We start from the raw sequence: 13,840 nt of genomic DNA, 5'->3' as shown, positions 1-13,840 counted from the left end.
TTAGGACACATTCGTTCACATTAGGGCATTGTAGGACACAGTGGTTCACATGAGGACATTGTAGGATAGTGTGGTTCACATGAGCACGATGTAAATAACAACATTGTAGCACAGAGGGTGAACATAACAACATAGGGTGTACATAACATTGTGGGACAGAGGGTGAACAAAACAACATTGGTGGACAGAGGGTGAACATAACATTGTAGGACAGAGGGTGAACATAACAACATTGTAGGACAGAGGATGAACATAACATTGTGGGACAGAGGGTGAGCATAACATTGTGGGACAGAGGGTGAACATAACAACATAAGGTGTACATAACATTGTGGGACAGAGGGTGAACATAACAACATTGTTGGACAGAGGGTGAACATAACATTGTAGGACAGAGGGTGAACATAACAACATTGTAGGACAGAGGATGAACATAACATTGTGGGACAGAGGGTGAACATAACATTGTGGGACAGAGGGTGAACATAACATTGTAGGACAGAGGGTGAACAAAACAACATTATTGGACAGAGGGTGAACATAACATTGTAGGACAGAGGGTGAACATAACAACATTGTAGGACAGAGGGTGAACATAACATTGTAGGACAGAGGGTGAACATAACATTGTGGGACAGAGGGTGAACAAAACAACATTGTTGGACAGAGGGTGAACATAACAACATTGTGGGACAGAGGGTGAACATAACATTGTGGGACAGAGGGTGAACATAACATTGTGGGACAGAGGGTGAACAAAACAACATTGTTGGACAGAGGGTGAACATAACATTGTAGGACAGAGGGTGAACATAACAACATTATTGGATAGAGGGTGAACATAACATTGTAGGACAGAGGGTGAACATAACAACATTGTAGGACAGAGGGTGAACATAACATTGTGGGACAGAGGGTGAACAAAACAACATTATTGGATAGAGGGTGAACATAACATTGTAGGACAGAGGGTGAACATAACAACATTGTAGGACAGAGGGTGAACATAACATTGTGGGACAGAGGGTGAACATAACATTGTAGGACAGAGGGTGAACATAACATTGTTGGACAGAGGAAGAACATAACATTGTTGGACAGAGGAAGAACATAACAACATTGTAGGACAGAGGGTGAACATAACATTGTTGGACAGAGGAAGAACATAACATTGTAGGACAGAGGAAGAACATAACATTGTAGGACGGAGGAAGAACATAACATTGCTGGGTAGAGGATGAACATAACGTTGTTGGACAGAGGGTGAACATAACATTGTAGGACAGAGGGTGAACATAACATTGTGGGACAGAGGGTGAACATAACATTGTGGGACAGAGGGTGAACATAACATTGTAGGACAGAGGGTGAACATAACATTGTAGGACAGAGGGTGAACATAACATTGTAGGACAGAGGAAGAACACAACACTGTTGGACAGAGGGTGAACATAACATTGTGAAGTCAAAACCAAACGAAAAAAAAAGTTACTTAAAAAAAACAAAAAAAACAACAACAAACAAACAAACAAAAAACCCCAAAACAACCAAGGCTGTTTGAAATATAATGTAACAAGAGTAACAAAGTAAGCGATACAAATAGCTGTCAATAACATTGATAACACGATACGTCCACTTCAATCATTGTGCTGTTTTCTGGATTATGAAGAGTCTCTGGGGAAGGGGGGAGGGGGAGAGAGAGAGAGGTGGAGTGGGATGGAGGGATGGAACCAGAATATTCTTCTGAGACATTTACTCCATAGTTTATGGCATTGTTTGAATTGTTTCTTGCGTTCTTGCATTGTCATTGCTCTGCTGCTTGTTTGCTTTTTTTTCATTTGTTTTTATTTTGTCAGTTGGTTGGTAAGTTTAACTAGTTAGTTGATTTGCATATTCTTATGTTTATGTATTTTCAGATACTTCTACATAAATCATAAGTTTATTTTTTGTTTGCTTTTATTTTGGAAGTTGGTAGGTATAAACATTCCACGTGTTTACCATTATTAGTTAGTTGATCTGCATATTCCCATTCCCAGTTATCATTTTATGGTTTGAAAAGAAAAGTAACTGTTTCTTGTATAATCTTCATCATATGTTTCTGCATTTTCAGACACTTTTACATAAGATTTTTTGTTTGCTTTTATTTTGGAAGTTGGTAGGTAAGTTAAACATTCAAAGTGTCTATCATTTAGTTAGTTGATTTGTATGTTTATATTCCTATATATCATTTTATAGTTTGTCATTGTTTCTTGTGATAATGTTCGTCATAATACATTTATGCATTTTCAGATTCTACTACATAATCCAAAATTGTAATAAAATTACAGTTCATTTCGTTTCATGATACCTGTTAAAAGTAAACATAGCTTCAGTGACTATCCCACAAAAATATAACTATATTTTAAAACTCCACATGTTTATACTTGTGTGGTCCATGTGCGTGTGTTCGAAGCTCGAACGGATTGGAAGAGGAGCATGGGGATGAAGACAGATGTAATGAAGGGTGCATTTCTTTCTATCCACCTTACAGCCTGTTTCTTTGTTCTGTATATCATAAAGAGTTCACAAAGACACTACATGTGGGACAGGACAGAGACATCAGGCCACATGTAGGACAGGACAGTGACATCAGGACACTACATGTAGGACAGGACAGTAACATCAGGACAAATGTAGGACACGACAGTGACATCAGAATACTACATGTAGGACAGGACAGTGACATCAGGACAAATGCAGGACAGGACAGTGACATCAGGACACTACATGTAGGACAGGACAGTGACATCATGTAGCACAGGACAGTGACATCAGGACACATGTAGGACAGGACAGTGACATCATGTAGGACAGGACAGTGACATCAGGATACATGTTGGACAGGACAGTGACATGTAGGACAGGACAGTGACATCAGGATGCATGTAGGACAGGACAGTGACATGTAGGACAGGACAGTGACATCAGGACACATGTAGGACAGAACAGTGACATCATGTAGGACAGGACAGTGACATGTAGGACAGGACAGTGACATCAGGATGCATGTAGGACAGGACAGTGACATGTAGGACAGGACAGTGACATCAGGATGCATGTAGGACAGGACAGGGACATCATGTAGGATAGGACAGTGACATCAGGATACATGTAGGACAGGACAGTGACATCAGGATACATGTAGGACAGGACAGTGACATGTAGGACAGGACAGTGACATCAGGATACATGTAGGACAGGACAGTGACATCAGGATACATGTTGGACAGAACAGTGACATCATGTAGGACAGGACAGTGACATCAGGATACATGTAGGACAGGACAGTGACATGTAGGACAGGACAGTGACATCATGTAGGACAGGACAATGACATCATGTAGGATAGGACAGTGACATCAGGATACATGTAGGACAGGACAGTGACATCATGTAGGAAAGGACAGTGACATCAGGACACATGTAGGACAGGACAGTGACATCATGAAGGGAAGGACAGTGACATCATGTAGGATAGGACAGTGACATCAGGATACATGTAGGACAGGACAGTGACATCATGTAGGACAGGACAGTGACATCAGGACACATGTAGGACAGAACAGTGACATCATGTAGGACAGGACAGTGACATCAGGATACATGTAGGACAGGACAGAGACATCATGTAGGACAGGACAGTGACATCAGGATACATGTAGGACAGGACAGTGACATCATGTAGGACAGGACAGTGACATCAGGACACTACATGTAGGACAGGACAGTAACATCAGGACACTACATGTAGGACAGGACAGTGACATCATGTAGGACAGGACAGTGACATCAGGATACATGTAGGACAGGACAGAGACATCATGTAGGACAAGACAGTGACATCAGGACACATGCAGGAAAGGACAGTGACATCATGTAGGACAGGACAGTGGCATTAAGACACTACATGTAGGACAGGACAGTGACATCAGGACACATGTAGGAAAGGACAGTGACATCATGTACGACAGGACAGACATCAGGACATTATGTAGGACAGGAAAGTGCCATCATGTAGGACAGGACAGTGACATCAAGACACTACATGTAGGACAGGACAGAGACATCAGGACACTACATGTCGGACAGGACAGTGACATCATGTAGGACATGACAGTGACATCAGGACACTACATGTAGGACATGACAGAGACATCAGGACACATGTAGGACAGGACAGTGACATCAGGACACTACATGTAGGACAGGACAGAGACATCAGGATACTACATGTAGGACAGGACAGTGACATCATGACACATGTAGGACAGGACAGTGACATCAGGACACTACATATAGGACAGGACAGTGACATCATGACACATGTAGGACAGGACAGTGACATCATGACACATGTAGGACAGGACAGTGACATCAGAGGACAGTGATATCATGACACATGTAGGACAGGACAGTGACATCATGACACATGTAGGACAGGACAGTGACATCATGACACATGTAGGACAGGACAGTGACATCAGGACACTACATGTAGGACAGAACAGTGACATCATGACACATGTAGGACAGGACAGTGACATCAGGACACTACATGTAGGACAGGACAGTGACATCAGGACACTAAATGTAGGACAGGACAGTGACATCATGTAGGACAGGACAGTGACATCACGTAGGACAGGACAGTGACATTAGGACACATGTAGGACAGAACAGTGACATCAGGACACTACATATAGGACAGGAGAGTGACATCATGTAGGACAGGACAGTGACATCATGTAGGACAGGACAGTGACATCAGGACACTACATGTAGGACAGGACAGTGACATCAGGACACTACATATAGGACAGGACAGTGACATCAGGACAATACATGTAGGACAGGACAGTAACATCAGGACACTACATGTAGGACAGGACAATGACATTAAGACACTGCATGTAGGACAGGACAGTGACATCATGTAGGACAGGACAGTGACATCAGGACGCTACATGTAGGACAGGACAGTGACATCAGGACACTAAATGTAGGACAGGACAGTGACATCATGTAGGACAGGACAGTGACATCAGGACAGTGCATGTAGGACAGGACAGTGACATCAGGACACTACATGTAGGACAGGACAGTGACATCATGTAGCACAGGACAGTGACATCAGGACAGTGCATGTAGGACAGGACAGTGACATCAGGACACTACATGTAGGACAGGACAGTGACATCATGTAGCACAGGACAGTGACATCAGGACACTTCAGGAGAAGACGTACTCGTTGACAGTGAAGGACTGTAGTACACATAAGGTCAGAGTGGTGTATTGTAGTACACATAAGGTCAGAGTGGACTACTGTAGTACACATAAGTACACATCAGGTCAGAGTGGAGTACTGTAGCAGACAAAAGTGCACATAAGGTCAGAGTGGAGTATTGTAGTACACATAAGGTCAGAGTGGAGTACTGTAGGACACATTAAGTCAGAGTGCAGTACTGTAGTACACATAAGGTCAGAGTGGAGTACTGTAGGACACATTAAGTCAGAGTGCAGTACTGTAGTGCACATAAGGTCAGAGTGGAGTACTGTAGTACACATAAGGTCAGAGTGGAGTACTGTAGTACACATAAAGTCAGAGTGGAGTACTGTGGGACACATTAAGTCCGAGTGCAGTACTGTAGTACACATGAGGTCAGAGTGGAGTGCTGTAGCACACATGAGGTCAGAGTGGAGTGCTGTAGTACACATGAGGTCAGAGTGGAGTGCTGTAGTACACATGAGGTCAGAGTGGAGTACTGTAGTACGCATAAGGTCAGGGTGGAGTACTGTAGTACACATAAGGTCAGAGTGGAGTGCTGTAGTACACATAAGGTCAAAGTGGAGTACTGTAGTACACATAAGGTCAGGGTGGAGTACTGTAGTACACATAAGGTCAGAGTGGAGTGCTGTAGTACACATAAGGTCAGGGTGGAGTACTGTAGTAAACATAAGGTCAGGGTGGAGTACTGTAGTACACATAAGATCAGAGTGGAGTGCTGTAGTACACTTAAGGTCAGAGTCCTGTAGTACACATAAGGTCAGAGTAGAGTACTGTAGTACACATAAGTGCACATAAGGTCAGAGTGGAATACTGTAGTACACATAAGTTCACAGTGGAGTATTGGAGTATACATAAGTACAAATAAGATTAGAGTGGAGTACTGTAGTACACATAAGGTCAGAGTGGAGTCCTGTAGTACACATAAGGTCAGAATGGAGTCCTGTAGAACACTTAAGGTCAGAGTGGAGTGCTGTAGTACACATAAGGTCAGAGTGGAGTCCTGTAGTACACATAAGGTCAGAGTGGAGTCCTGTAGTACACTTAAGGTCAGAGTGGAGTCCTGTAGTACACATAAAGTCAGAGTGGAGTACTGTAGTACACATAAGGTCAAAGTGGAGTACTGTAGTACACATAAAGTCGAGTGGAGTATTGTAGTGCACATAAGGTCAAAGTACTGTAGTAGACAGAAGTACACATAAGGTCAGAGTGTAGTACTGTAGTACACATAAGGTCAGAGTGTAGTACTGTAGTGCACATAAGGTCAGAGTGGAGTACTGTAGTGCACATAAGGTCAGAGTGGAGTCCTGTAGTACACATAAGGTCAGAGTGTAGTACTGTAGTACACATAAGGTCAGTGCGGAGTACTGTAGTACACATGTCAGAGTGGAGTGCTGTAGTACACATAAGGTCAGAGTGGAGTACTGTAGTACACAAAAGGTCAGAGTGGAGTGCTGTAGTACACATAAAGTCAGAGTGGAGTGCTGTAGTACACATGAGGTCAGAGTGGAGTGCTGTAGTACACATAAGGTCAGAGTGGAGTACTGTAGTACACATAAGGTCAGAGTGGAGTGCTGTAGTACACATAAGGTCAGAGTGGAGTACTGTAGTACACATAAGGTCAGAATGGAGTCCTGTAGTACACATAAGGTCAGAGTGGAGTGCTGTAGTACACATAAGGTCAGAGTGGAGTACTGTAGTACACATAAGGTCAGAGTGGAGTACTGTAGTACACATAAGGTCAGAGTGGAGTGCTGTAGTACACATAAGGTCAGAGTGGAGTACTGTAGTACACTTAAGGTCAGAGTGGAGTACTGTAGTACACTTAAGGTCAGAGTGGAGTCCTGTAGTAAACTTAAGGTCAGAGTGGAGTGCTGTAGTACACAGAAAGTCAGAGTGGAGTACTGTAGTACACATAAAGTCGAGTGGAGTATTGTAGTGCACATGAGGTCAGAGTACTGTAGTAGACATAAGTACACATGAGGTCATAGTGTAGTACTGTAGTACACATAAGGTCAGAGTGGAGTACTGTAGTACACATAAGGTCAGAGTGGAGTACTGCAGTACACTTAAGGTCAGAGTGTAGTACTGTAGTACACATAAGTTCAGAGTGGAGTACTGCAGTGCACTTAAGGTCAGAGTGTAGTACTGTAGTACACATAAGTTCAGAGTGGAGTACTGCAGTGCACTTAAGGTCAGAGTGTAGTACTGTAGTACACATAAGGTCAGAGTGGAGTACTGCAGTGCACTTAAGGTCAGAGTGTAGTACTGTAGTACACATAAGGTCAGAGTGGAGTACTGCAGTGCACTTAAGGTCAGAGTGACATGACTCCCCTTTAGCGTCCCCCACTTTAACTCCCCATCCCACCCCTTCCACCACGTATGAACAAACGAAAAGAAAGCACGGAAAGAGCAAAGCAAACAAGGAGCGGCATTTATCGCTCTTGATTATGATCATTGACAGTCAGAGCCTGTCCAACACCTTGAATAACCTCCTTGGTGGGAGAGTCATCTCTACTCCTCTGCCGCCCTTCGCACCGCTGATCCTACCAATGAATCTGTACACAGGGTATTCTCCCCACTGCTACATTAAAAAAAAAAATCGCCTGTCGAACGAGTCGCCTGCGACAAGTGCGGCAGGCCACGTTCCCACAATCGTTACCAAGACGAAAATTGTCGCAGGTGACAAATTTTCTTTACCCTCATTCCCAAAATCGTTGCCAGTTGGAAATTTGTCGCCAGCGACACAATAAGCCGACATGTTGCTTCAATTGCTTTATCTAATTGCAGTGGGGGATGTGACAGCTAATTCTATAATATATTTTTTTTTTAATCGAGTTTTCCAGAATTATTTAGAGAGAGAAAGAGAGAGAGAGAGGGGGAGGGAGAGAGTGTACATGAAGGGTTAGTGGCGATATTATCCACCCCTCTCTCTCTTCCCACTCAAAGCCTTCCCCGTTTAATACCAAGGGACATGCACGCCAGCATACATATGATTGTACATAGATACATATATACAAAAGCATGCAAACCAAAACACAAACATGGCGTGCAAGTGCATACACACACACACACACATACACACTGACAGAGAGAGACGACAGAGATGCATGCATCAAAGAGAAAGTGATAGTGTTAAAGTACATATATACACAGATACATATACACAAACAAAGCATGCAAACAGAAACACAAACATACATGTGAGCGTGCACGTGCACATGCACACACATTGATACACACTGACAGAGAGACAGACAGACGGAAAAGGATGCACGCATCAAAGAGAAAGTAATAGTGTTTAGGTACGATCTTTACGGAAACGAATTCAGCCCAACAGTTCATTTTCTCAACTGTCACACCCCTCTGAAATTTGTCGCAAAGGGTTTCAACTTTCGTTTTTGTGACAATTTTGGCATCCTACCAAAACTGTCACCGACGACAATTTGTGCAGGCGACAGTTTTGGAATTAACACTTCCGTCCCGATCCGAGTTGACCCCAACCAGGTCACGTGAGTCCTTTCAGGGGTGAAGTTTGCTGTGACGTTGTGGGGTGACTGATTTGAACAACAGCAGGTGCTGGGTTCCATTCTATCTTACTTCGTGTCCAGAAAAAGTCGTCAGTCTGTCTCTTTGGTGAGTTGTGTTGTGGTATGGTTTGGTAAAGTTTGGCGTGGTGTGGTGTGTTTTGTATGGTGCTGTGGGTTGTGTTGGATTGTTGTTATTTCATTTGTGCTGTTTCGTGTTGTGTGTTTGTGGCACATTATGGAAGAGGGGGGAACCCTTCGGGGGATCATGGTGCTTGTGTTTCATGTTGTGGTGCAGTGGTTGTGTTGTGTGGTGGCTTGGTCTGTTTTGTGATGACATGTTTTTTTGTTGTGGTGAATTTCATTGTACATTGTGCTTAGTGGTTTTGTGTACTGCAGAGTGGTGAGTTGTGGCATGACAGGTTGTGCTGGTTTCCCAGAGTACATTCAAAGGATTCTTCTCCACTGAAATATGAAGTGAAGCAAGAGAGGCAAGGCCTTCATGACTCAGTTGTGATACTCACTTTATCCAGTAAAGGAATCATGAGAAAAATGAGATTACCGTTAAAAATGTGTTCTGTATTAATATTAAGCCTGGAAAAAACCGAAAAAGGTATGTTAGTGGGAACGAACCATGCACACTGATGTAGGAAGCAAGTAGAGTTACTCACAGCGCTAAAACACATCTGCCTACATAGAAACAACATTTTTCGAGCGATAAATTGATTACAAACAAACTTTTTCGAGCGTTAAATTGATTATAAACAAACTTTTTCAAGCGTTAAATTGATTAATATATGCAAGATGATAACACTGTTCAAATCATGTTATTTTGATGTATCTCGATTATTTAATAAATTCCTAATAGGTCAGCGGTAAAGGAGACGTTGCCATCGCCTCTGGCACACCGCAACATGTAGCCATTTTCTCCACCGCTGCGCAGACCTGTGTTGACCAAGCTTACCCAAACTGACTCGACGACAGTTGATTCAGTTTTTCTTTTATGTTCATTCTAGTTAATTCAGTATCCATTTTAAAATGTTCATACGCAGTAAACCAGTCGACACAGACACGAACACACGCACACACACACACAACTGCAACATGGTTATCGCACAGAATCGCTCTGCTTAGACACGCAAGGAAAAATTGGGCGTGGGGAGGGGCATGAACTGACAAAATTCTATATTGTGTATTCCAACGGTATAGCCACTGTGCACTGCACACATGTAGCTGTGTCCACAGTTTGAGGTAGAAAGAAGATTGATAAGAAATTCACATTGTTCCTTTTCAGTGCCACAATGAAGTCATCACTGACGACCGTCATCATACTGTGCTGCATGTGCTTCTTAGGCTGTCAGTCTTCCTGTAGATCTGGTCCGGATTCCTGTTCCTTTGGGTGGGACGACGCATGTCACTGGACATTCACTTCCGGTTGGAAGATTTACTGGTCTTTTGGCTACTGTATAGGACTCAAGGACCAACACAGCACCACGGAAAGACTTGAAAGCAGACAAGCTTGTTCAACCAACAGTGACATTCATTGCTTAAAGTTCTCTTATAATTTTGAAGAGACCAATAAGCTTAGCCTGAGTATCATCATAAAAACTTCTGAATTTGGCGAAAAAGAAGTGTGGAAGATGTCCAGTTCTTCTAGGTGGGACGATGCTCAAGTACCCGTGAATACAAGCACAGAATTCACCGTTATCTTTGAAGCCAAAGGTTCTGGTAATCACCGAGTCTATATTGATGACATTGAGTACGAGGAGAAGGAGTGTAAATTACATCCATCAGCTGCTACCCCTCCCATCACGACAACTTCCCCAACCACACCACAAACACCGTTCACACCTGACCCCCCAGAACACAGGGTCAGTTCCACCAGTTCTGGCAGTGCTCCAACCATACCAGCACCAGCACAATCCTCCAGCAACGTCGGCCTGATTGCTGGTGTCGTTGTTGCTGTCGTCTTTCTGATGGTCGTCGGTGTCGTGCTGTTCGTTCTCTTCAAACGGAAACAGACCCACGACTGGAAGACATGTTTCACACAGCAGAAAGGGAGACCAGAGGACTTCCATGTTCACACGACACACAATGCAGTCTACATGAGTGGCGAACAGGACCCGGACCAGTTCATTAACGTCGACATCAATCCTCTGAACTCTGATCGTAATATACAGCATGCGCATAATGATACGATTCTAGCACCATCTTCTGCAGAAAATCACTACAGTGTCACTGAAAGTCCAAGTGAAGGGTCTGATTCTCAGCCTCTAATGGCAGAGTACGTCAACGTGAACAGCCTCAAACAGCCAGACCATAACGAAGTCCCACCAGACCCCCACAGTGCCGATGACAATCCTTACGAAATTGGTGACTCAGGTGAGGTCCTCCCCTTACACTCAGCACCAGCAGGTGAAGCCTACAACACACTGGACTTCCACACACCTGACAGTGAGCGCTGTGAAGGATTCCTGTCCAGCTGTGACCACAGCAGTGACTACAACCACGTGAGTGGCCAGCAGCCACAGACAGCATCATCAACAGACACAGGTGAGGGACCAGGGCTGTACCAGGCAATAGCCACCTGCCACACAGTCCGTCATCATCAGCCGCCAGCTGCACAGCACCACACTGTATCCAGCACAGACACACAACAACTTCACAGTGCTCTTCAAGAACAAACACCTGTGGAACTGTATCCTGAAAGTTCTGACAATCATGGTGCCGACAAAACCGCACAGTACCAACAACTTGACTTTGACGGAAAGACACCTGGCGAAGAGAGAAGTGATGACGTGTCCGCTCAGGTGTACAGTCACCTGAATGCAGGGAGTGAAGGTGCCTATGATGTGATAGACAGAAAGCCTGACAAAGAACAACGTGACGGGGAGTATTCCCATATCTGACTTACCCTCCTTGCCTTTGATCTTTGTGTTCTCTTAATTAATGAGCTGATCAGACTGGTACACTGGCTGACAGCAACAGGGTGGTGGTTTCGGAATTGTGAAACTGAGCTTCTTCAGAACTGTTGAACTGAAGTCGATGCTTTTACTGCTTTTGAAGTAGGGGGATAACCAATGAATGGGACCTTAATAACAACAAAATCGTTATTTGATAACTACAGAAACAAGCTACAAATAGTCATCAGGCTTGCACACATTCGCAGTCTCTCTGGGTTTGAAAAAATATATATCTACACACATACATAGATTTATATTCATATATATATATATATATATATTTTTTTTTTTTTTTTTTTTTTTTTTTTTTTTAATTTACATACACGCAGTGGTTTTTTCTTTTTTGCCCAACATTCTTTATCACGTTTGCAAGTTTAAATGGTGTCATTTCTCACTCTTAACATCGTGTGATTGACAGAAACACTTTTGTTTAATCATCTGAGTGGGGTTAGGAGCCTGGAACATACACACTTACTAATGACAAATCCGTAATGGGTTCGAGATCCATATCTTCTAGCTGCTGCAATTGGAACTGTGTGAATACCTCATCGAAAATGAATCAACTCAGCTCTTTAATGGGAAGAATGCACTCGAATTTGTGTTCTCTATGTATTTGTAAATATGTAATTCATCCCACAATGGTTGCGGCTTGGAAGTAATTTCGCTTGATTGGCCAGGAAATATTTTTCTTAGGAATGTAGTTTTTTTGTGCTGGAATGGAATACCATGCCACATGATAGAGGTTTGGATTCGTTTTGCTGTTATAGTAAATGGTTGGAGCTTGCATCATTATTCATGCCACTTTCTAATCCTGTGGCTGCTTTGCTTCCCCCCCCCTCCCCCCTGTTTCTGCACCTGTAGAAGCGGGACTGAGAACTGAAAGATACCACACACATAGCAAACTCTTTTATTGACCATTGGATTTTGTAGACTTTGTTGTCATGTTGCTCTTGTTACCGCCTTTACACTGTTGGCCGTAACATTTTTATGAATGCCAAACTTTGTTTCTTTGTTTATGTTCAGCAGCACAAAGCAGCTTTGCATATACTTCCATACAGATTTGATTTCACCCTCCTAAAACCCGCTTTCCCCAACCCACCATTCACCATTTAACCCTTCTCTCCTGTGTTTTCAACAATAACATTCAAATATGGAAATTAATACAATAACAAAATATCTACAATGACCAATATGTGTGACGGGACATTAAACATATGTGTGTGTGTGTGTGTGTGTGTGTGTGTGTGTGTGTGAGAGAAACCTGATGTGCTAGACAGAATCCTGATCTCTGGTGAACACTGGATCAGAAGTCCAACATCTCTTGCACACGGTGTGTGCCTTGTGCACATAGCTCTGAACGAGGTTCAAGTCATGCAATTACCTTGACTTTTGCAAATCGTTATACAGAATTCTCTGTATGGCGTGTATACAGAACCCACAAGCAGCAATATAGTTGTTACTTGCAAAATTGTGCATAAAAGCTAGAAAAAAACCAACAAAAAAAACAATAGACAAATAACAAACAGACAGGGAAACCCTGCCATCTATCCTTAAAGACAGCAGTAGAAATTTCAGCACGAGTAATCTGATAATAAATTTTAGTCATACAATACAATGATTTGTCAAGTAGACAAAAAGAATTCATCAGTATTATTGTTTGGCGTTCTGGCTTGTAGCAGAATTATTAATGAGCAATAATTGCCAGGAACACACGTGGTTTGAAGAAAAGAACACATACAGACAATCAGTTACGTGAAAAAAATGTTTCTGACTGGAACCACTGGAAATATCAGCTGAAGGAGGATGTAGAGAAAGTGGGGTATGCAGTAGCCAAAAGTGGGGTAAAGAAAGACATCGTTTGACACAAACATAAAGAAGTCAACATGCTGACAGACAAGAAGAATCAGGAACACCCAACAGTACCAAGTTATTTCCAAAGCATTTGTCTCCGAAGCAGACTTCAGTTCAACACCAAGTCTGTTTCAGTTTCAAGGAGGTGCCAAAGCAAGCAGACTGATCCTTGATAT

At 43.0% G+C, this 13,840-nt stretch overlaps 1 protein-coding gene across 1 annotated transcript; it reads left to right on the top strand.

Annotated features, from left to right (window-relative positions):
- The first annotated feature begins 8,842 nt into the window (after positions 1-8,842).
- LOC143300249 (uncharacterized) lies at positions 8,843-13,018 on the top strand. Its single transcript, XM_076613838.1, has 2 exons — positions 8,843-8,959; positions 10,145-13,018. Exon 2 carries the CDS (start codon positions 10,152-10,154, stop codon positions 11,757-11,759), a length of 1,608 nt encoding a protein of 535 aa, XP_076469953.1. The 5' UTR covers positions 8,843-8,959; positions 10,145-10,151; the 3' UTR covers positions 11,760-13,018.
- The last annotated feature ends 822 nt before the right edge of the window (positions 13,019-13,840 follow it).

This window comes from Babylonia areolata, chromosome 26, assembly GCF_041734735.1.
Source record: "Babylonia areolata isolate BAREFJ2019XMU chromosome 26, ASM4173473v1, whole genome shotgun sequence".
In the NCBI taxonomy this organism is placed as follows: domain Eukaryota; kingdom Metazoa; phylum Mollusca; class Gastropoda; order Neogastropoda; family Buccinidae; genus Babylonia; species Babylonia areolata.
Note: the sequence above shows the minus strand (reverse complement) of the source record. Positions and strands in the feature narration are given on the sequence as shown.

What these genes read in the sequence shown, in the direction of transcription:
- LOC143300249 (XM_076613838.1), top strand. Translation starts at nt 10,152, where the DNA reads ATGAAGTCATCACTGACGACCGTCATCATACTGTGCTGCATGTGCTTC.